Source organism: Vipera ursinii, assembly GCF_947247035.1.
Source record: "Vipera ursinii genome assembly, chromosome: 4".
NCBI classification, from domain to species: Eukaryota; Metazoa; Chordata; class Lepidosauria; order Squamata; family Viperidae; genus Vipera; species Vipera ursinii.
The window spans coordinates 38,937,934-38,963,623 of record NC_139514.1 but is presented as its reverse complement, the minus strand read 5'-3'; the positions used below and the strand labels follow the sequence as shown (position 1 = coordinate 38,963,623).

Sequence of the window (25,690 nt, the reverse complement as noted above, 5' to 3'; positions counted from 1 at the left end):
TTGGTGATTAGGGCTCCTGCTAAAGTGATTTGAATAAGAAGCTAACTTGAGTAAAATTGCCAGGATTACTAATGCCATGATTATCCAAGCTACATATATTTCAGTTCTATCTGGAAGTGGGGGCAAGTGAGATGCTTAGAATATTTTATGAACTGATTTCTAGAAGGGTCATCAGTTCTTCAGATCTAAAAGTTTGATTTGATCGAGTGCTCTTTTCAACTGCAAGTTTATCTTTTATTGTTCACTATGCATTTGAAACGGCTTTTACAAAATATATAACTTTATATCCATCCTTCAGCTGCTTCTGAAATTGCTGGTTCTAATATTTGGGTGGTGTGTGGCCTCCCTCTCAAGTAGAATTGTTTTTTTCTGTATTAGGAGAAGTTGCTTATCTGTCAGTTCTCTCCCAAAGAGTCAAATAAGGATAAAAGGTAAAGGTTCCCCCGCACATGCGTGCTAGTCGTTTCCGACTCTAGGGGCTGGTGCTTATCTCCGTTTCAAAGCCGAAGAGCCAGCGCTTGTCCGAGGACATCTCCGTGGTCATGTGGCTGGCATGACTAGACGCCAAAGGCGCACGGAACGCTGTTACCTTCCCACCGTAGTGGTCCCTATTTTTCTACTTGCATTTTTACGTGCTTTTGAACTGCTAGGTTGGCAGAAGCTGGGACGAGTAACAGGCACTCACTCTGTTACGCGGCACTCGGGATTCGACCTGCCAAACTGCCGACCTTCTGATCGACAAGCTCAGCGTCCTAACCCACTGAGCCACCGCGTCCCTTATAAGGATAGCAGCATTTAAAAGAGACAAAGATAGAGAGAGAAACATTAATTTAAATACAATTAAATTAAAACCATAGAGAGAGAGAAGGAGAGATTTATCATGTGACTGGTCAAGTTTTATGTGAGGTTTTTGGTATTCTTGGAACTTTCTAGAATTTCTGGACTTGTCTTGATCTAGGATGCTCACATCTTCCCAGCTGAAACTATGATTAAGTCTGTTCATGTGTTATGAATTTTCATCATGTCTCTTACTGCTAGTTGGTATTCACGGATGCATCTGCTACTCTTGTGCCTTTTTGTCTTCAATAGCAGCTGTTACAGCTTTATATGGTATAGATCAGGAGTGTAAAACTGCCAGCCGGCAGGCCAGATGCATCATAGCGAAACCGCGCCCATCCCATTGCCGGCAATGGCAGAAAAGTTGCGATATGTTGCAACACGTCACATGACGCTGCAAGTTTGACACCCCTGCTATAGATAATTTCTGGGGGTTTTTTTCTGAACCGCTGGGTCTTTTAGTTTACTTAGGATGTTTTGGAGGGATTTAATTGGTTCTAGAACTCTCTTCCAGCACTGTAATTATCTACTTGGGTAATGAAAATTCTGCAAGAAAAGAGCTAAGCTCAGAGACCACTAAGGATACCACAGTTCAATCCTGAGCTATAAATATATACTCTTCTATAGTCAAATGTTATATTTCATGAAATAGGAAGCCTTATAGAATTGTATGGCTGACTATTCTGAAAATTATCTAAACAAGAATAAAATTAACATGCCAGGTCTCGGATTAGTCAACCTATAGAATTATGGCATGTTCCAAAAATCCATTGGGAATGAATGTCCAGTTGTGGGATCTGGTCTTCGGAATGGATATTTTGAAAAAAAAAGAGAAGGAGAAATAGCTTACTTATTTATTAGAATAGCAGAATTTTTCTTTTCCAAAAATTACACTTATGGACAAAGGCAGAAATATGGGAGTGGGGTGGGAAATGAGGATTCATAATAACAATGTTCCATGATAGTTTTTTTTCTGGAGAATTAACTATGTTAGCTGATGATCAGGTAATGTAAATGCAGTGCTATTTAGCCAGCCCCTTACTTGCCTCGTGACTTGGATCATCCCTTGCTTACCCTGCAGATTATTGTGACAATAGGAGAGATGAAGTCTGGGCTATTATTAAGGTGTAGGAACTGAATTTTCCCTGTGCTATATTTAGTTTCTGTTAAGAGATGAGCTTCTGGCTCTGATCATCTGTGAAAATGTCTTGGTAAATCATATTCTTTGATGTTTACTTGCTCTCCATATTTTTAACTCTTTATTTATAAGAAAATTAAATAAAAAGATGTTATTTTTTTTAAAAAAAGAGTCACTTTGTGGTGAGATGGGTAGCAAACAAATTTAATAATAATGAAAAAAGTGATTACAATGCTTGTAAAATTGACATGTTTGCATGTTACTGGACATACTTTATGGGAATAAGAAAATCAGTGGCTCTTCATCATAATGACTCTGTGTTACCTCTGTGATGATTGGATAGTGGAACTGTTACTGAAAGCATGGAGATTTAGGGCACTTCTACCCAATTCCAGATGAAAAGGGCCTTCAAGAAAGGGATTTTGGAGAATTGGACAAAGAGATGCTCAAGCATAGGAAAGAGTGCTATTTGGGAATATACAGGGGAAGGGGGCTGTTCTTACTCAGACAGCCCAAACTGGCCAAATCTTGCCAGTTCTTCCCAGGAGCCCATGAATAGATTGTATGTGGGAGAGAGAGAGAGAGAGAGAGAGAGAGAGAGAGAGAGGGAGGGAGGGAGGGAGGGAGAGAGAGAGAGAGAGAGAGAGAGAGAGAATTTTGAGTTAATAGGATGTAGTTGATACTATGCCAACTTTAAAACTGCCTGTTCCATTGAGTACAACTGGATATTTGGCTGTATTTCAGTCTCATGTCATCAGATAAATTGAGATGCCCTGTTATGATGAGCATTAGTGTCCCGCTATTCCTCCCACGCCTGAAAGCAGAACTGCAAATTCTCTGCGTGGTTTACAAAATTATTTTTAATTGTACTTCAGTGCAAAGCAAGCCAAATAAAAAAAAGGAATGAAACGTTCAGATATACCGTAATTTGAATATCGATTCTGAAAGATCGTGTACATTTTTAGATATTTTGTAATATTTGACATGGTATCACTGATGAACATACATGTTTTCATAGTGAGGAATTCCGTGCCATAAAAAAAAATAACAGAATAACAGAGTTGGAAGGGACCCTGGAGGTCTTCTAGTCCAACCCCCTGCTCAAGCAGGAAACCTTATACTATTTCAGACAAATGGTTGTCCAATGTCTTCTTAAAAATCTCCAGTGTTGGAGCACCCACAATTTCTGGAGGCAAGTCATTCTGCTGATTAATTGTTATAACTGTCAGGAAATTTTTCCTTAGTTCTAGGTTGGGTTTGTCCTTGATTACAATAGTTTCCATCCATTGCTTCTTGTCCTGCCTTCAGATGCTTTATAGTGTAGGTTGACCCTCTTTTCTTTGTGGCAGCCCTTCAAATACTGAACACTGCTGTCATGTCACCCCTAGTTGCCTTTTGATTAAACTAGAGATACCCAGTTCCTGCAACCATTCTATTCACTAAATATTACTAAATATTCACTAAATCCTACATTCTAACAAAGTAAAGATGATGATGCAATAATTAGGCAAGGCATTCTGTTCTCATTTGACTGATCTGTGGCTAACACTAGTGCTTACTAGTGTTGAGATATCTCAACTTTAAGAGCGAGGGAGTATTTTAAGTAAAAAATAAAATCAACTTCCAAAATATAGCAAACTATTAGAATGAAAATTATTAATAGACCATATATTCAAAGCTGTAGCCAGCTGCAATTAAGTTTCTTTTCTTTAATTTTTTTGTAATTAAATCATTGTTAGCAGCATAATTGCGCTGGTGCAGTGCTAGCAGAAAGCACAAAAAAGCCAGCAGACAAAAGCGAAAATTAAACATTTCTGAATAGCAGGAAAGGTACTTATAGTTTTCTTTCTAGACAAGTGCTTTGTGGTTGCAAGTGCATTAGAAGAGACCATGGCTATTTAAATAAAAACGGCGATTTTTCCTACTCGTTTTTGGTTGACACATAGCACGGAGGGAGGGGGGTTTACCAGGTGCTTCACTAGACTAAACAGATTTTCTCCCTTGGAAACCAAGGTCATTGGCTGCTCCCAGGACGCCGCCAAGAAGATGCATTAGGGAACATAGTAGCTTGCATAGCTTTAGGGGTGGGACTTCTTAACTTTGTATTGGGGATTGTTACGTGTCTATTCAGACGGTTTCACTTTTGACGTGCTGATACTTCGTATCAATAAACATGTTCTCTGAGGAATTTGCAGGCCTGGGAGTTCTGCTTTATTTGTCTCTGTCTGTTGGAACCATGAGAGGAGGCACATATTGGTCAATAGATACCTGTGATAGTGAAGTAGTGAAATATAGCAAGAGTAATATATACAATTCAGGGGAAATCATCATCTTTCCAAATATATAGGTCATGACTGGAATAGCAGGGGAACAAGCATAGTCTTAAGTGGCACTAATATGATCTGCACCTTGTCCGCCAAATGATTATCAAGTATTCAGTGCGTTGATGCTGCAAGATAACTAATTAATCATAGCTGAGGCCATAGATTTTATATATTTCTCTTATAATACTAAAAAGCATTCCATAGAAACTGAGATGGCTTTAATTTTGCTTCTGTTTTCCAAATATAGCAGAAAATGTCAGTGTTGAAGAATTCTCATCTGCTGCGTGTAGAATTTGCATAAAATCCATGATACAAAATAATACTTCCCAAAGGTTTTCTTTTCTTTTCTTCCTAGCAAGCAGATGAGAAGGATCCTGGCAACCGAGGTACCTTTTATTTCAGCTTGTCTTATTTGGCTTTGTGCCTCCTCTTTCTCCTTCTCCTCCTTCTGTGTCTTTTACATGGTTATTCATTCTCTATTTTCACCCCACTCCCAATGCATAAGGTCCCATTTGTTGAATAAAAAATAATATTGATTATAAATCAACTTTTTCTCTTTCTTTCTTTTGGAAAGAAGGGTTTGGAAGTATTTGCTTCTAGACAACTGACACACAAATCACACTTGTCGCCTTTCTTCCTCTTCATCCTGAATCTCTTCTTTGGAAGGTCCCCGGATTAGAACATTCTCATGTTTAGGTTGGAATGTATTTTCTGTTTCTCTAAAAAATAAACATAAAAGGATTAATTCAGAGGATGGGGTTTTTATATTAAAAATAGTTATAATAATTACTGTATTTATTTATTAAACTTCTATGGTGCGCCTATCACCTAGAAGCTATTCTAGATGGTTTGCAATAATAAACTCATAGAATCATTATTGAAGAACATTTATAAGGACAGCTCTGTTAGCCTGTTGTAGCCAAAAAATAGAGTCTAGTAGCATCATTTTGGATTTAGATTAATAGTTCAAGAGAGTTGGGAAATTCTTGAAAAATGAAGTAATTGAGGCTCCAAACTCAACGAATACCAAAAAGGCTGGAGACAGACAAGGAAGGAGACACCTAATAAAAACAGTTTCTGCAGTCCTTGGTCTCTGAGCTAGATTGTTTTTTTGTAGATTTTTCATTACCAAATTAGGTATAATGACACTGATGATGTTACCTAGTTTGGTAATGAAATATTTACAAGAAACAAGAAAATAATCAAGCTCAGAAACCACCAAAGGCCACACAGTGCAACCCCGAGCTACAAATATTGTCTGCTAAACAAAGATAAAGGAGAGAAACAAAAAGAACAAGTGTGACAAATGGAAAGAAGACCACGTAAGGAAAGCAAAATAGGGGGAAGTGGACTGAATCTGCAAGGATTTTTTCTAAGGCTTAGCATAAGATCATGCTTGCTATTAATGCCAAAAATCACAAACAAAAAGAATCCTTTAGCTATCTCCAGAAGAAGAGGAAAGTCAAGGAAACAGCTGGTCCAATAGTTGGAGGAGATGATGAGAGGATGACAGACAACAAAGAGAAAGTTGACTTGCTTAATTCTTACTTTGCAATTGCACACATTGAAATAGCAGCCCAAACTGTCAGAAGTAGCATTGTGAGGTGTGAACAAGAAATGTAGATCAAAGTAAGTATAAAATTGGTAACATAGCTAGTACTTTGGAATGAATTCAAGTCTCCTGGGCTAGATGAATTAAATCCCAGGATGTTCAAGGAAATGATAGATGTAGCCACTAGCTAAAGTATTTGAAAAATCCTAGAGAACAAAGGAAAAGAACCAAATATTCAAGAAAGTGGGAGGAAGTGAGCCCAGGAAACTACAGGTGAATGAGTTTGACATTAATACCTGGGAAAATTCTAGACAAGACAATTAAGCAATGGGTTTGTAACACTTAGAAACAAATAAAGTGATTACTAGAAGTAGAATTGATCTATTAAAAACAGGTGATACCCAAAAAATCATATTCCTTTCTTTGATGAGATGATTAAATTAGTTGACCAAAGGAATGCTGTGGATGTAGTACACATTGACTTCTGTGAGGCATTTAACACAGTTAAGCATTGTATCCATCTTGATAAACTGGAAAAATGTGACCACCAAACAACCATAGAAAATATGATCTTTAGTGGGTCTTTATCTACACTGAATGCTTTAACTGACAGTTTATAATACGCTGGGATGAAGTGGGGTGGGAGTTATTTAAATAAAGGTTCCATAGGAGTCAAATTACAACTATATTATGAAATAACATTTGTAATATGTCCAAAGCCCGTTGTGTTTGTTCAGGCCTTCTGAGATAGCCTGAAACCTGTTGATGCACTAACTCCATTTGGCCTGTTTGACTTACATAGAATCCAGAGGGGTATTGCTGGCAAATGATGGCATATATCACATTGGAAGAAGAACATGTAAAGATGCCTTTAACTTTGTGTATGAAGTGTTGGGACCTGCAACAAGCCCAAATGCTTGTATCTGTGCTATTGGTTTCTCAACCTTGGCAGCTTCAACTATCAAAATTCTGACCGTTGAATTCTGGCAGTTGAAGTCCAGACATCTTAAAGTTTCCACGTTTGAGAAAAACTGCTCTACACTAATAAAGTAGCACCATCGCAAACCCCAGCACTTTTGCACAAAATAATTTACAGACACAAATTGGATATCAGGATTCAAAACAAGGACAAAGTAGTAGCAAAACATTTTAACCTCATGAAACATTCCGTTACAGATCTCAAAGTAGCAGTTTTAGAACAAAGAAGCTTTATGGGTGGGAGAGAGCAGTTACTGTAAATAACCTGATGCAGTATTTCTCCACATTCCCACTTCATCCCACTGTATTTTAAAATAAGTTAAACCACTACATTAAGTGAGCTGCAGCTCACAAAAGCTTATACCTTAAAATAAAATGTGTTATTTTGAAAAGATGCTACTGGACTCATTCTGATTATTGCAGAACTGGAATTGCCAAACCAATTTTTTAATCTGCTGTAACTAAATCCTGTATTCGGAGAGACTTGATAAAAAGAAAGCTACAATTAAGTTTGCAGTTCCAAGGCCAATACTTCTGAAGTAGTCTGCTCTAGAGAAGTCGACTAGTCTTCTTTTCTTGGACAAGCATTAAAAAGTAGATATGCCACTATTAAGAAAACATTAATCATTTCAGTTTCCTTAATGCAACCAAATGTGCTATACAAATATATATTTTTCTTGTGTTTATTTTGCTTTATACTGTTTGTCTGTCAAGCAATTCTCGATCCTTTGTGCTCTTCTGTCTTTCTCTGTTGTTTATTTAACCAGTGTGCCTTTTGTATAAATTAAATCAGATTACTTAGACACATGCCAAGAAAATGAATAGAGAGGTGGGGCTGGAGAGAAGTAGTTAAATTTCTTTGGGTGTATTCATATACTCAAGATGTTTGATGAATTCATTTATGCAACTCATGTATATCCAAATGTGGAAATGGTAAAACTGTATACTACGCTTTTTAGGTAATTGTTAAAATCTGAAACCTCCGAAGTGGCTTGGGACTACTTAATAAGAAGTATGTGTTACCAAGTGGTTTGCCAATTCTAAAAAGTAGGAGCGGCGAGTAATTTCTATTCCAAACAATGACTAAATTGGTTCTTATTTGATAAATTTCAGGGTGACAGAATGAAAGATTTTCCTACATTCTTAATATTGTCTTTCAGCAGTTATATTTCTATTATCTAGATTCTAGAATAAGCTAAAAGAAAGTCTGGAGTTTTATAATTGGCTTTAGAAGAATGGAAATTTATCACTCAGACCAGGCTTCTGAAATATGTTGAGGGCCATATGCCAAAAGTGAAATGACCTTTCAGCCTGATGTACAAGGGGACTGTTTCGGACACAGAATGTACCTGAAAGATCTCAGGTACTACTTTAATTGCTTAAATTAACAGCCTTTAAGAGCTAAATAAAAAGTGCTTTTCAAAAATCTATTTCTAACTTCAAGAATGATCTTGTAAAATAATTTCTAAATTACTATTTTTATTTCATTTGTTCTCCTTTTAGGTATCATAGCTTTTTTTTCCTGGCATAATAGGTTTATCTCAAACAATTGGTTTATCATTACTGCACCTCCTGGGGGCCCCCACCCACCCCCAATAAAGCAGTAATATATTACATCTAAATAGTATAATTTTAAGAGGAATGCTTTAAAGCTAGAAAATGTTTTATGGGACGGGAAATAAAATCCACCAATCATTTGTAAAGGAAAAGATGCACAGATAGTTTTAACAATGCACCTGATGAAAGGGCTGAAAGACTGTGCTTGGTTTTGCTATATCAGGCATGAGCAAATCTGGAGGTGTAGAATAATACGGTAGTGGCAGAGTCAGGAAAATACTGACTAAATTTTAATTCACAATATGCAAATTTCCCATTATTATGAACCATACTGACTTAGTAAGCTTTATTTAGCCCAACTGTGAACAGTGCTGCAAATAATCTTAAGGGGGGAAAAAAACTAGGTGTGAAAATTATACCCTACCTCTAAAATAGACAGTCTCTCTCTCTCTCTCTCTCTCTCTCTCTCTCTCTCTCTCTCTCTCTCTCTCTCTCTCTCTCTCTCTCTCTCTCTCTCTCTCCCTATCCTGTCTCACCCCCACATTTTTTACCAAAGGACACTCACGTTGCCTCATAATGCGGATTCTTTGATTTCCTACAGCAACAACAATAAACCAAAACACTTATGATAATGATAGCAGCAAGGATCCCACCAACAATCCCAGCATAAAGAGCAATGTTCATGGATGCTGTAGAAAGAAAAAAACTGGCTGTTAGTTATCACAGAACTGATCAGCCCTTCTGCTGTGTTTTGGAAAAAGACATTTGTTAGGGATTTGAACATTGTTTAAAAAATATTATCCTGAATACCAACAGACTACTAAAGAAAGTTGAGTAATTAAGCAGCAGAACTTTCCACAAAAAGAATAAAAACTCAGGGTACGGTTCGCTTGGGTGCAGAGGGTGATTCTAGCCTACCTGTCAGGGAATGATAACTTGACATTAGTTATACTTGAAGTATTAAAAAAATTATTAATATTACTGAAAAAAATTATCAGGAAATAAATGAAGATTAAAAAAAAGTCTGTCTTGTACGCAGAGTTCCCCAACCTTTCCGGCTTTGCGACTGGCGTAATGGGGTGGGGTGGGAGAGAGGATGGTTCTGCACAAGTGGCAAATGGAGCTACACCCCTGTTCACCTGTCGCTTCTGCAGCTGGGTTTTGAACGGGGACCCCTATTCTACCGCATTTTTTAAAATGTTGGATGTCAACCCCCAAAATTCTGGAAGATGAATTCTGGCATTTGAAATCCAGCCATCTTGAAGATCCCAGGTTTGAGAAACGCTGCTCTACCTTAATAAAGGGAGGAAAATAAAGAGTGGCAGAAGTTATCTTTTACTTTTAAACACAGAGAATCATTTAATTAATACCAGACTAGGTGAGAAATATTTAAAATGGGTGAAATGACATGTGGGCACGATTGGAATCTTCCATATTTTTTCTCATTTAAAAATATGATTTTTTCCAGTGTACTTCCAGCATCACAGTAGCCAGGAATTTTTGTCATTATTTATAATGGGGGCTGAGAGACTGCTATAAACTGCCCTTGATAAAGAAGTTAATTGAACAGAATCTAGATTTTGTTTGTTTGTGCATTCCATTTTGTTCATTGGCATTCTGGTAGATGGAACATAATAGGTTGCACAGACAAAAAGCATCTAGACTTTTTATCTGACAATACCTTCTTTAGACAGCTACTAAATGTGCTGACACATGTCCTTAATTGTGGAACCACTGCACAGTTATTTAGATTAGTGAAATAGTAGAAGTAAACAATAAAATAGCTCCCTTTTGTCTCCCATGTTGATAAAACACTACAAAAACCCCCCACAACAATTTGAAATGTTTTGGGTTAAACTTCTTTTTAAAAACTGTATTTCATCACTTATATTACTACTCCAAAATAAGTATAGGCTGAAACAAAAAAATGTTAAACCATTTACAAGTATTTTTTTAATTAGAGAAAGTCTGTTGTGGCACAAAGATGTGTATCTGGCTCACCTACATAACAGATAACCATAAATACCACAAATATACCTCTCAGAGGCAGAAAAAGAGCTCTGCTGTGGACAAAATATAAATGGAGGATGATCTGATAATGTCATCTCAGAAGGCTGTAAAAAGTGAATGAGGAAGAGTCTGTGCTTAATAGTAGGCGAGCACTCCAGAAGGCATCTGCCAGTAAAACATGTAATTCTTATTGTGAGCTATTCTGCCTGATCTAAAAACTAATGGGCTTATTCTATCAATGTGGTATTCTTCTCTATTTAATTCTACTCCATCCAAGCATCTCCGAACACTTACGAGGTCGAATAGCAACCGTGATATTGCATTTCTTCTCTCCAGCCGTGTTTTTGGAAAGGCAGATGTAGTATCCGGTGGTGTTTATAGAAACATTGTTCAGCATTAACAGTCCTGGTAGAAAACAAGAAAAATGTTTAGCAGGTTCAATAGCAGGTTCAAGCAGAAAAATATATTTTTTTCACTGTTTCTTACTTTGCCATATATAAAATCAGTTTAGCATGATGATCTCATAGCAGATGTATAACCCCATAAAACATGATACAAGGAATCCTAATAATGAAGTTCAATTGCTATGTTTGTTGACCTCATTTGCAATCCTTCTAAAATCTTTTAGCACACCAGCTAAGAAGTCAGGAAGTCAACATAGTCTTGTCCCAGTTTTATTTTCAATGATCCTGGCAAGATAAGTTAAGCAAAGAGAGAGTACCCTACAAACAACCAGGGGCTGGGTTCACACTTTGTGTATTGTTCCTTCCCCTCCCACACCTAATCATGACACCAATGTCCTGGCAACATCTTTTTCTGATGATTCTGGATGACATCTCCCTCTTTTCCGCAGGAAAAAAAAGTCAGGTTCAAGTCATCCTTACTGCTATCACTCTTAGAGTAATATTCCCCTCACACAGATACACACCTTATTTGAACACAGTCCAAGGACAGCCTAAAGGTATATAAAATCTGTCAGGTTTTGTCACCAATTATCTTTGGGAGAAGTTAGATGATTGGCAGTAAGTGGGAACAGAGTCAAGAAATAGATTCCATACCAGTATAATTTTCTCCCTACTCAAAGATTGGTGGGCAGTACTTTAACTCAGCACAATGGGAAAGTCTCATGACATGCTTCATTTGCTTTTGACTGAATACAATGTGCAAGCACAGCCATTTTGGTTGGTAAACCAAGGTTCATAAGTGAGCATGATATATTAAATCCTTCAGGGAATGTAATGTATTAAAGGATGTACTATGTAAAAGAACATAATAATAATTAGAACTCAGATAGCTATTCACTAACTGTAATAGCAACTGTGGTTCAAAACTGTTTTTGAGTTTTGCTTTAATTTTCAAATATACAAATTGATTTCTTGTCCTTCTGATTTATTCTCAGATAAGGAATTATATTTTCACAAATCTAGAAATAGCATATTTTTAACTATTGCAAATATAAAATGCAGGTGAGACCTTTTAGTGAAATTTGTACAAAGCTTAGCATTTTCTGTGAAATAGATTGTAAACAGACTTGGTGTAGTGCATGTGACTAATATGCTGAATCCATTAATAAACCTTTAGTAATAGAACACAGCTAACATGCCAGCAAAGCCGTCTGCCTGAAAATTATATTGGACTAGCAATGATCTAGGCAGGTTAGGCAAAGATGATCTTATCATTTGCAAAGTTTTCTCCATCTTTCTAAGGAATTTCATTATTTTATCATCTGCAAAGTTTTCTCCATCTTTCTAAAGAATTTCATTATTTGTGGGAATCAACATTACGAAATCATAGCACACTGATGAGAGAGGACTTTTTTATGGATGCATGCTTATGCTATAAGCATTTGGATGAAAGCCATGATGGCAGTGTTTGGCTACCAGTTTTGAAGAAATTTCAGACAAGATGTCTTTAGTGGATTTTTTCCAACTTCTTTCTCCACTGTTTATTCACATGTTCCCTCCTTCTTATCTAAACTGCATATTCCTCAAGAGAGAAAAATTCGTTTATGAAAGTGTTTCATCTTACTCTTGTTACAATGCTGCCTTTTTTAAAAAATGTGACTAGAGAAATGCAATGATAATCACAAGGAGCAGTAGCAGGACTTTGGCAGTTAAAAGTGGGCCCTCAACAGATCTGTACCTTAACACAGATTGGCATTGTAGCATAGTGATTGAGAAGCGAGATTAATATCCATAAGTCAAGGTTGAAAATCATCCATGACATCCTATGGGTAATTGAGCACTATTTCTCTCTCCTTCGTGGGATTACCTTGGCTATAATAATACATGAAGAAGGGACTGTAAATAATATTTGTTTGACCTGGAGGAGCAGGAGGCATAGATATGAAATGATATGTTATATAGAAATTTCTATGCTTCATTCCTAATAATATTTTAAATATTTCTTTATTTGCCCAACAAAAAAACTGCAATATGCTATACAGTGCATATTCTAAATAGTTCAGGAACAGGACTTAGCCTTCAGGGTTGTGCTGGGGATCATGCACTAGGAAGTAGTTAGGCCTGGATCAAAGACTACAATTAAATTAATAATTTCAAAATAGTTAAATGCCATGAATCTGATCATTTTAATGCATTTAGTAATTCTTCTCTTTGCCATAGGACAAGCAATAAATTGTAATCTACCTTGAAATATTGCAAGAAATGTCTCCCATAATAGCAACTTGAATCTCCACAGATTTTGTACATTGCAGTGTGAAGACCTGTCCTTGAATCAGGTAGGCTGGTATGTAAAATCAGCCCCTGAATAGAATGAAAACTGCACATTCAAATAGAATGAATGAATAAATAAGGGGGTTTTTTCTCTTCACACAAATCCTTGGACTCAAGCATCATGCAATGGAGGAGAGTGATTGAGTGAAGAAGCAGCACAAAGATTGTGTGCAATAAAAGAAGAGCATAGAGAATCTGCACATATTGATAAGAAAGCATTAACTTGGAATCCTCCATTTGAGGGGGAAATATATTATACATAAATTTATTTATTTATTTATAAATGTGTGAAATGTCTTGGATAAATTATTTCCTTTAATATTTTATTGTAATCTATACTGTGTTTCTTATTATTATGATTGCATTCTTTTATTTTTATGCCATTATTTACTGCTTCTTTTAATTTTTTAGTTTATCAGTTGTGCTGTGTTCCCTGTAGACTTTTATACTGTTTTTACAATATTGTTTTATATTGTAGGCTTTTTACATTGCTCTAAAACGATTTATAGTATGCTTTATTTTATTATACATTGCACAGGGAACTCCTAGAAATGGACATTAAAGAAGTACAATAAACAAAGTCATTTGTAAATAAAGCCCATTGACCAAACAATTTGTAGTTGTTGCTTGCTCAATTTTTGTGCTTTTATATGAATATTTATACTTTATATACTATTTAAGTTGTATGAATCATAAAATTTAAATAGAAAAACAGGCAGAGAGATTAGACTTGACCTTTATTCTTCTTCTATACTGTAAATTTACCGATAATATTTCTCTTACACTGTGTTATAAGAAAAAGGAGAATAAAAGAAAAAGAAATAAGCAATGCTATACAGGCAATTTATTAGCATTTAGGGAAGATTTTCTGATCTGATGCTACCATCTAGAGGTCTATCTGGTGTACAGCAAGTATACATTGCTAATATATTTTCTTTCCCAACTCAGTAAAGTCTAATCAAGGCTTTATTTGATATTTTCAGGATAGAAGCTATCTTCCCTTTTGTATTCATTATAGTATTGGTGTCAGATTTTGTGCAAGGCCTGATGTGTTAAACAAGATGGTGTCCTCTTTTATTTCTACTTCAGTTATCAGTATATTTCAGTTAACAGAATATTGTATAACAAGATAGCATTTTCCAGCTACACTAAGCCAGGTTTCATGTCATATTAAGTATCATACAGTAAAGCTAATGTTAGGCTCATGTGGCGTTTTATGAGAAACTACAAGTTTACTACTTGTATAGTGTTGCATGAGCCTCTCGTTTGGTCTAATAAAATGGCTGACAGCTCTCTCCATCTGTGCAGCTGAAGAAATATGATAACATAAGGGTCAAAGAAAATGAATAATTTTTCCTTGGTGAGATGGTCTTCCTCTGAGTCTAGCTGAGAGAGTATCAAATCAACAAGATGTTTGATATAGAGAAATCACAAAATCTCAAACTGCAGGAAACTGACATGGTTTAATTCCTTCCAATAAGAACCTTGGGCCTCACATTCAAAACGGATGTAAAACACATATTTAATATGTAAAATGCAATTATTTTTAACTGTTTGTGATTTCCTTCCCCAAAGTGAGCCCTAACGTTTTTGAATGAGATGTTGCCTCATTTGACCTCAGCAAAGTCAAATGTTTTCTTCTACCGTAGTCGCCAAGCTCACACATTTTGGCTTCAAAATTATAGATATTCCAACAGCATTTATTTATGATACCAGTCAGGTAAATGAATATTACCTCAATTTAATATTGTGAGATTTTAATCATGCATGCTCTTACTTCCTGGCAATTAGTGAATACTTTTACTTATAATAAAATTAATGCATGGTGGTTGGCCATTGATCCTTTATCAAGATTTTTGAAAGAGCAAGGAGCAGACCTTAAAGTACCTGTTTTAATTGCCATGGAACAAGAACAAAGCAATTTATTCTGAATTGTTATGATTCAGAGTATGGGACAACCTCCCACTGGAAAGAAATGAGACCTTATAGAGATGGAATGCTGAGTTACTCATTTCTGCATCATTATACCATACTGTCGCTAAAAGGAAATGAATAGTGGAGAAAAATAAAGGCATCATAGAAATGCTCAGGAGAGACAGAAAGCTGCTTTGTTTTGTTTTTTAAGCACATGTAGTCCTCACTAATTAAAAGAAGGGTACTCATTAGCAAAGCCTCTCTTTCTTTCTCATCCTGCAGCAATATCATTTTGACTTATTTTTGTAACTTGCAGAAGTGGGGCTTAAACAAAGTTGGTTCTAGATAAAAAAAGTTCCCACCATTAATATTTAGAAATGATTATCTCTCAAATTCCTTCTATTTCCCATAAATTGGGAAGCTCTAAAGTTATGAATGAAATTGGCTCTGCAGACTTAGCTAGCTGTATCAAAACAACGGATGCTAAAGTCAAACATATAGCAAACCACTGATTGTCATTCACATTTTAAAAGCTCCTTTAAGGCAGGACTTTTCAACCAGTGGTATGGGTACCACCTGTGGTACATTGGCACCTGGCAGGTGGTATGCGACCATCCTAGAAAAGTAGTGGGGGAGGGGAATGAGCTGAACTGGTGGCAGCACCGCACAAGCCTGAGCAAGAGATGGCTGGAGCTTCAGGGCTGTCAGGGCTCAGCAGAAGCACCAGGATCAGCACCAGGCTCCAGCTGGAGCTTGGCACTGATCCCGGCGCTTCTACTGAGCCTAGAAGAAGTGCCGATCAGCTGGAATGTTGCAGCATTTCCAGGGTCTTGTGATTTACATTCAGATGCTTGGCGACTGATTCATATTTATGACAGTCCCAGTGTCCCAGGGTCATGTTAAGTGACCAAAACCTGCTGCAACCACCCAGCAAGGGGGGGGGATAAAAACCAAACCCCACCCCAACCCCGCTGCCAACCATCAACAGAAATGTCACAACAATGAAAACCTTGGACAGGAGGAAGAGCGCCGCGGGGGGGGGGCAGGCAGGTGTCCTGCTCAACTGTGGCTTCGGGGGGCACTTTTTTCAGTGCCATTGTAACTTCGAACAGTCACTATGCGAACTGTTGTAAGTCGAGGACTCCCTGTACTTCATCACTTTTTTCCTTTTTTTTGGTCATCAAGTTTTTGACACCTTGCTAGGTGATTGGTGGTACTCGTATGTTGCCATATCCTAAAAGTGGTACAATGGGTGAAAAGGTTGAAAAGCCCTGCTTTAAAGCAGTGGATAAAATATGTTCCAGGTGGCTTTTGTATGAGTAAGGAACATACTGTGTCATAATTTTTCCTCCATACAGAAAACTATTTTTAAGAAATTCAAATGACCATCCTCATTTTAATGATGAAGACAGACTTAAAATAATACAAAATGAAAGTAAAAAAATAATTTATATTAATGAGAAGTAATAGTATACCTTCTAGGGCTATTCCTTGAAGTGGCCGGGTTTGATTCAGTGTATCATAACTTTGCCAGGTATATGTAGGTTTTGGGGATCCTTCTACAGAACTGCAAGTCAGGTTAATATTTTGACCATATTCTGGGTTTCCAATAATTTTGCACTCTGGACTGGATGGAGGCACTGGAAAAAGAGATGAGAAGAAAACAATAACCATGAGCAGGTTCAGTAACATAAGGAAGGAAGAATCAACACACACACACATACACTAATCCCATCCCCTGGTTTTTAAATTTTAAGCCTCCTAGTAATTCTAGTTTTTCAAATCCATTTATTAGAAATAATATTTTTTGTCAGAGAGATGCAATTTATCTTCCCTGCGTAGCTTGTTGATAGAGATTTATGCTTATATAATAATGGGGGAAATGCCACAGTTTGATGACAATGCCCGTGCTTCTAGAACATGTCTGAATTTCTTTCACCAGCACTTCCAGTTAAAAAGTGATTTAGCAAATGATGGGAACGTCTTCTTCTGAGACACTGTATTCTAGAAATCTTCAGAAAAGACACACTGGGTTCAGCTGCCTTCTTGATTATTTCATTCAAATAGCAAACAGGCTAAAACAATCAAGTGTCATCAGTACTGCTTCTCAAGTATTAGAATACAGTCTACACCCCTGCACTGTACAAAATTTTACAATATACACAACAGTGTGTGTCTATTATATTCCACACTGAATTATTGAAGAAAGTGTTTCAGACTAACTGCGGGCAGCGCTACCTGTTTATTGTACATGCTCTTGAATTAAGATATTGGGCTGGCAGAAATACAAAGGAATGAATGCCTTACCAAGGACCAAAAGGTCTACGTCGACACTTCTTGAAGGGAATACATTTTTTATCTCGACTAAGCATTCATAGGTTCCATTGTCTTGCATGGTCACCTGATCCATTGTAATTCCAACATCACCATTTTTAAAATTGTTAGAGAATCTTACACGACCTTTGTAACGTGGTAAATATTCTTCAGTACCATCAAGCTTCTTCCTAGCAAATTCTCCCTAGATAAGAAAGAAGGGTACATGTTAGTGTAGCAGTGAGAGTCCCACTGTTCTGCTAAAGCATAAACAAACACAGTGGGCACTTCTCTTACTACCCTCTAGGCTTTTTGCCCCCTCAACTTTTTTTTAAAGTAATGATTATGGTGATATCCAACAAAATTTAAAAGTAAAATCAATTTATACTTCCCAGAAACCACAAGTAATTGTTAATGGAGATTTAACCAAACCATGCAAGATACAAAAAGGAACAAGGCAAGAGGGCCATTATCCCCTCTCTTACTTTAGTTCTTGAAATGTTGAATAGAGACATAAAACAAGAGGAGAGCGTCGTGGGCATAAAAATTAAAAAGAGATAAGCTCAGAGTTTTTGCAGATGGTTTGGGTATTGGTTCTGAAAGATCCTTAAAAGGGAACAGAATTATTAGTGGATTAGAGCGTTCTCTGTGGGCGCGCCAGACCTATGGAACCGCTTGCCGGTTGAGCTCCGGACGGCCCCCGACCTTCGCTCCTTCCGGCGCGACTTAAAAACTTATCTATTCGAGCAGTCTGACCTGGTCTGATGGGTTAGGGTAGGGGTTTTAATATGTTTTAATACTGTTTTAAACTGGGCTAAATATTTAATCTTTTTTTTTAACTTTTGTATTCCGGTTTTTTATATTTATTGCCCTGTACACCGCCCTGAGTCCTTCGGGAGAATATAATAAATAAAATAAATAAATAAATAAATATCTTACTGTAATGTTGTTTCCCAAGGACCTTCCTTTCCAAGAGACAAATTCTATTGTCTCTGCAGAAGTAATTTGGATAGGGCATGGTAGGCTGGCATTCTCTCCTTTGTTCGCTTGCACTGCCATTGAAGATCCTGATACTGAAATAACATGAACAGCTGCTACCACTGGCAAAGATATACACAGAGAGAAACAGAAAGGTCAGATATACCTCTATTATCGTGATTGGAAAAACTGCTTTATAAATTTTGTATTCCTGAACACCTTTCCTCCAAAGCATTAAGAAAACGGGGAAAATGAACAGAAACAAAGTCTTCGAAGGAAAACCAGCTTTTGAATAGACACTTTACTATTAAAATACCCATACCAAATTACCAACTAATTATGCATCTAATTAAATCTATTTATTTAGAAGATTTTAAACATAATTCTGGGAGGCTCACAACAAAAACCAAAAACAAATAAAGCAAAAAATTAAAAAAACCCAGATGCCACAATAACCATCAATAGATACCATTACTTTACTTCACTGATTGAGTAAAAACTCGAAGTCTTGATGGCCTTTTGGAAGACTAAATGGCGGGGGCCTGCTGGATTGTCCAGGTGATGGCAGTTCCACAAGGTAGAGGCACCTCAGAAAAGGCAAGTTTCTAGGTCCTGCCATAGGCCAGCATTTCAGGAAAGGTACCTGAAGTGTTCTACCTTATCCAATCTGGTGGGATGGACAGACCGTATCAGGAAGAGGCAAAAACCCACAAATAACATTATCCCATGAAAGACAGCAACTTGAATTACACCTGGAAGAAAATTTGAAACCTGTGTAGCCCTTGTAATATAATGTAATGTGGGACAATCTGGGAACATATCAGCCTTCCCAGGTGGCTCAGACAGGAAACAGACCAGATGAGCTAATTCTGTTTATTGTAACACTACATTAACGGAATCTTGCAGGTCTCTTTTAACTTCCTGATAACTTAGGAAGGATAATTCCTGAGCTTCTTTATGCTACTACAGCCTTTCTAGTACATCTGATGTTTCCAAGGCAGTATCTCACCCCCACCCCCATCTCCCAAGATCATTCCCACATTTCATTACAGAGCGCTGTGTGCTACAAGCAGCACTGTATTCTGAGCTAGGTGATCTTCAAGGGAACACCCATGTAGAGTGCATTGCAATAAACGAAATAGGACCTGATCAAGGTGTGACTGGTTGTGAGCAAGGCAAGAAAAGGTACAATTGGCACACAAGATGAATCTGTGGAGAGCTCCCCTTAGCCACAAGTGTTACTTTACTCTTCAAGCAGGAGTTGTCTCTAGGAAGACTCCCTAATCGTTCACCATCTCAGTCCAGGACAGTGAAATCTCATCCAGAATCAAAGATGACACATATCCAGATGCTGGGGGACCAAATTCCTAAAACCACTCCATCTTGCCCAGGTTGAATTGAAGTCATCCAGAGCCTAAACAGCCTCCATCAACTGTCGGGCTTGGAGTGGGCATGTACTGCATTTCTGTCTATTATTAGTCTACAGATGATATTGTACTGCATGCCATTGAATGATATCACCTAGTGGTTTCATGTAGATCAGTATATCCACCCTCTTGGCCATTTCCAGAAGTATTAACTTTAAATCCCAAAATTCCACAGACAGCATAGTTATTGTTGAGAATTCTGGGCATTGAGATCCATACACTTGGAATTTGCCAATGTTGGGAAACACTAGTGTACATGTTAAAGAGAAGAGATGAAAGACTGACCTCTGATAAACCCTGTTTAGGGCCTAGGATTCAACCTCCTCCCCACCACAACACCAGCTGGGACTGGCCACAGGAGAGGAGGAGACCCACCACAATACAGTGCCTTTGTATTGATATCTCAAGCAGGTCCAGAAGAATACCATGATTGATAGAATCACTGGGAGACACAGAAGACCCAGGACAGTTGCGCCATTCCCTGTCTTGAGCTCTCCAGAGATCATCTTCAAGCATGACTAATTATTTCAATACTGTATGCCAATTTGAACCCACATTTGGGATAATCTGTTTAATCCAAGGCCACTGAAGCTGAGTAGCAACCACTTTTTCAATATCCTTATCACAAAGGAGAGGTTGAAGAAGGAGAGGTTGAAGACAGAACAAAAGTTGTCTAACACAGCTAGATTGAAGGATAGTTTCTTCGGAAGAGAAGAGTACTGCTTCCTTCAAGGCAAGTAGTACAATTCCCCCACCCCTAAGAGAGCCACATGCCACCTCCTGGAAAGCCTTAGCTAACCAAAAGGTCATTGGTCCAGAACATAGATGGCAAAGCTCAAATCCACAATGACTTTGCCCATTTCCTCAGGATCAAGCAATTCAAACTAGGTACTTCCAGATAATAAGAAGAAATATGTCTTAGTCACTTCCAAAGGATCTGACCAGTCAGAATCCAACTCTGGTAGATTCTAAGAATATTCCTTATAACTAGTGGTGGATTCATCCAGTTATATTTATATTATATTTATTAAATTTTTATACCGCCCTTCTCCCGAAGGACTCAGGGCGGTGTACAGGGCAATAAATATCAAAATATACATACAAAAGTTAAAAAGAATTAAATAATTATGCCCAATATAAACAATGATTAAAACAATGTTAAAACCAAATCCAAACCCCAACCCCATCAGACCAGGCCGGATTGTTCAAATAAATAAGTTAGCACCAGTTCGGCAAAACCAGTAGCTAATTTTTTGTTGCCCAGGCCCAGAAGCAGCATCCAAGAGAGAACCAGTTCACATATTTGAATCCCACCACTGCTTATAACAGCCCTACAGAGCTTATTAGAGATATTCAATTCTTTATATGTTATCTTTTCTTCAAGATTTTACCTCACTAATCTAGCAAATGCTTTGCATGTAGAAAATCCCATGTTCAACCTCAATAGGTGGACTAATTCATTTTGTGTGAAAGTTTTTTTAGATGGCAGCAAAATCTTAGTACAATCAAGAAGGGATATTAACAATATATTTGAACCATTAACAACGGAACAAGCCAAAAATAAATCAGAAAAAAAGAGAATAAAAAACCTGGATTAAACAGTAACTCTTATTTCATAAGTGTAACTGATAACTGATATTATGAATAAATTCAAAATATTCTAAACAAACCTTACCTGACAGAAGACCTCATTTAGAATAAAAAGGTTCTTTTCGAAAATAAAAAAGGAAAAAGATTTGTCTTCAAGAGATACAGTGAGGGGAAAAATTATTTCATCCCCTGTTGATTTTGTACATTTGCCCACTGACAAGGAAATGATCAATCTATAATTTTAATGCAGGTAATGAGCTGAGATTAGGAGCACTCTCTTAAAGGGAGTGCTCCTAATCTCAGCCTGTTACCTGTATAAAAGACACCTGTCCACAGAAGCAATCAATCAATCAGATTTCAAACTCTCCACCATGGCCAAGACCAAAGAGCTGCCTAAGGATGTAAGGGACACGATTGTAGACCTACACAAGGCTGGAATGGGCTACAAGACCATCAGCAAGCAGGTTGGTGAAAAGGTGACAACAGTTCGTGCGATTATTCGCAAATGGAAGAAAATAACTGTCAATCTTGCTCGGTCTGGGGCTCTATGCAAGATCTCATCTCATGGAGCTTCAATGATCATGCGAATGGTGAGGAATCAGCCCAGAACTACATGGGAGGATCTTGTCAATGTTCTCAAGGCAGCTGGGACCATAGTCATCAAGAAAACAATTGGTAACACACTTTGCTGTGAAGGAATGAAATCCTGCAGCACCTGCAAAGTCCCCCTGCTCAAGAAAGCACATATACAGGCCCGTGTGAAGTTTACCAATGAACATCTGAATGATTCAGAGAACTGGGTGAAAGTGTTGTGGTCAAATGAGACCAAAATCAAGCTCTTTGGCATTAACTCAACTTGCTGTGTTTGGAGGAGGAGGAGGAATGTTGCTTATGACCCCAAGAACACCGTCAAACATGGAAGTGGAAACATTATGCTTTGGGGGTGTTTTTCTTTTCTTTTTTTATTGAAAAGTTTTACAATTTTTAAATACAATGAACTCCCTCCTCCCCCTCCCCTCTCCCCAACCCTCCCCTCCCCCCCTCCCCGACTTCCCAGAGCTGAATACAGGGTATAATAATACAAACATAAACTAAAATATGCTAACAACAAAAATAAAACATTAAGTTCTATCGGACTTTAACTCTCCATAGTCATAATATTAATAAAGTAACAAATAACTAATCATACATCATAAAAATCCACTACTTATTCAAATGCTAAATGAAACTTTTTAGTCCCATATTTATTCTGAATATATTCAATCCATCTTCTCCATTCCACAATATATCTCTGTTGCAATTGGTCTTTCAAATATGCTGAAATCTTTGCCATTTCCGCCAAGTTGGAAACTTTCAAAGTCCACTCTTCTATAGTCGGCAATTCCTCCTTCTTCCAATATTGCACAACTAAAAGTCTTGCCGCCGTAATTAGATGCAACATCAACTTAGTGTCTATAACAGTAGTATCTGTAATAATACCCAATAAAAACAATTGCGGAGAAAACTTTATCCTTTTCTTAAATATTTTTTGTATATTCCACCAAATTTTAATGCAAAATGCTTTAACCTTTTTACAAGTGTGAGGGTGCAACATATTTTCATATATGGTGGACTTGTAAAAAGGGGGTGTTTTTCTACTAAGGCACGGGTCAGCAACCCGCGGCTCCTGACCTCACTGGGCGAAACAGAGGAGGAGGGGAGCCCTAGGAAGGCGCAGCAGATGGAAAAAGGGCTGGACAGCCCTGCTGCAAAAGAGTGGGGTGGAAAGAGAGTCGGGCAAGATGGCAGCGGTGTGTTCGGAGGAGGGGAGCCCAAGGAAGTTGCAGCAGATGGAAAAAGGGCCAGATGGCTCTGTTGCAAAAGAGTGGGGTGGAAAGAGAGTCGGGCAAGACGCCAGCAATGTGTTCGGAGGAGGGGAGCCTAAGGAAGTTGCAGCAGACTGAAAAAGGGCTGGATGGCCCTGCTGAGAAAGAGTGCGGTGGAAAGAGAGTCGGGCAAGATGGCAGCGGTGTGTTCAGAGGAGGGGAGCCCAAGGAAGTTGCAGCAGATGGAAAAAGGGCTGGACGGCCCTGCTGAGAAAGAGTGGGGTGGAAAGAGAGTCAGGCGAGATGGCAGTGGTGTGTTCAGAGGAGGGGAGCCCAAGGAAGTTGCAGCAGACTGAAAAAGGGCTGGACGGCCCTGCTGTGAAAGAGTGGGGTGGAAAGAAAGTTGGGTGAGATGGCAGCGGTTGTTCGGAGGAGGGGAGCCCAAGGAAGTTGTAGCAGATAGAAAAAGGGCCGGACGACCCTGCTGTGAAAGAGTGGGGGGGAGGGAGTTGGGCGAGACGGCAGCAGCCCTTTTTCCTCCTGCTGTGCCTTCCTCGGGCTCCCCCCCTCCGAAAATGCTGCTGCCGTCTCGCATGCCTTTCATTATTTTTTATGATGATGAGGGAATTGCAGGAAAAAGAGAGGGCCGGCGAGCTCGAGGCTTGCAGGAGGGAAGAGCCACGCGATTGGAGGGCTGGAGAAAAGCCGAGCAGGCAAACTTAAACAATGAAAGCAGAGTCCACCTTTGCTCACCCTTTCTCTTTGCCGCTTAAGCCCTGCGGTGTCCGCGCCTGAAATGCGATGGTGAGCAGCCCGCACTTCATTTCCTCTCCTTTGCCTCAGAAAACCCAGAAAGAATTTGTGGTCAGATGAGTGCTGCTGTACCATTGCCCAGAGGGTTAGCGGACCTGTCTTATCCTTCCAGAGGCCAGATAAACCAGCTATTCCTACTCTAAACCCCTGGTTAAATAGGTCCAACCATCAACTATTGTAAAGCAATCAGCCATGTTCAAACCAGCAGGAAGTTGGAAGCTGTTCCCCCTGTTTTTCTCTTCTTGGGGATAAAAATTTTTTTCCCCTCACAGTATGTTCAAAGGATTGTGTTAATTTGTAAGACTGTGAGATTTGGAATATAGAAATTCAGAATGATATACAGAGATTATTATAGTTTCAAACTGAACAAGGGGAAAATTCCTTATTGAAATTCAGGGCATTCAGGGAGATATTTTGATTCCTGGAGATATGGATTTTTTTCCTCCATTCTCCATTATTTCTCTTTCTCTATTTTCAAGGCTGCAGGGGAAGCACAAATTAGGTTTATATGAAAATAATTTTTTTAAAAATCCAGTTTGTAGCTTTCTCTCCCACAAACATTGAGACATAAATATCCTTAAAAGAAAGAATATACCTCTGGCTTGAAGTAGAGACTGAATGGTCTGTTATTAATGCTAGAAGATACTAAATTCAATTGCCACTTGAATTAAAAGCTTCTTCCAAACCAATTTAACTTGGAACGTTTCCTTATTCACAGTACTGAATTCCAATGAAGTATTTATGAGAGGATGACATCCCCAAGATCAGATGTTTTTTCTGCAACATGCTATAAGACTTTTAAAGAAATTCTTATAAAACAATTTTTCTTTCTTTCTCTTTATAATGTTATTATCAAATATATGTAATATCTTATTTCAATATAGTGGTGTTTATAGTGTTGACTAGAGATTATTAACATTCTAATGTTTAGATAACTCAAACTTTTAAACGTGGGGGAGGGGGAGGGAAGGTATTGTACAGTGTTAACTGTGATTTATAAAATTAATGTTAATAAGCATAAGATTATTTAGGTTTTATATCCAAAGCTGAATACTATATATAACATTAAGGTGCTGGTACTTACCTTTAAAGCCCTACATGGCTTAGGCCCGGGATATTTGCAGGACCGTCTGCTACCGGGGACGACTTCCCATCGCCCAGTGCGCTCACACAGAGAGGGCCTTCTCAGGGTGCCGTTGGCCAGACAATGTCGGCTGGCGACCCCCAGGGGGAGGGCCTTCTCTGTGGGAGCGCCAGCCCTTTGGAACCAACTCCCCCTTGAGCTTCGGATGGCCCTGGACCTCCGGTCCTTTCGCCGTGACCTCAAAACTTTTTTCTTCCATCAGGCTGACCTGGATTGATGATGGGTTTTTAAATATGTTTTAATTTTTAATTTTTTAACTGTGTAGTTAATTTATTTTGGGGCTGTTATTTAATTTTTTTTTAATTTTTTAATTGTTGTTTTTTATTGTTGTTAGCTGCCCTGAGTCCTTCGGGAGATAGGATGGCATATAAGTCCCAAAAAATAAATTAATTAATTAACAAGAAGGTGCAAATTACATTAAAATATTTGCTGTTCGATAAAGGTCTTTGTCCTAAGCCGATTACTTAATGCAGAAGTCTCCATGTTGTTATTATTTTTGCATAGATGAAGCAAAATAGGCATCAACAACTGAAAATAAACGAGGAGGAGCGGGCTATTTGGTTTCTAATTTCCCC

The 25,690-nt window shown here is 38.1% G+C and overlaps 1 protein-coding gene across 1 annotated transcript in view; it reads right to left on the bottom strand.

Moving 5' to 3' along the window:
- Positions 1-2,585: 2,585 nt before the first annotated feature.
- Positions 2,586-25,690, bottom strand: part of GPA33 (glycoprotein A33) — a 30,011-nt gene continuing 6,906 nt past the window's right edge. Inside the window, exons 2-7 of the mRNA XM_083361907.1 lie at positions 18,298-18,458; positions 17,353-17,563; positions 16,521-16,685; positions 10,691-10,801; positions 8,952-9,075; positions 2,586-5,018 (exon numbers count right to left, since the gene is read on the bottom strand). Coding sequence (XP_083218033.1) covers positions 4,916-5,018; positions 8,952-9,075; positions 10,691-10,801; positions 16,521-16,685; positions 17,353-17,563; positions 18,298-18,458 — 875 coding nt within the window. The 3' untranslated portion in view covers positions 2,586-4,915. The remainder of the gene's footprint in view (positions 5,019-8,951; positions 9,076-10,690; positions 10,802-16,520; positions 16,686-17,352; positions 17,564-18,297; positions 18,459-25,690) is intronic.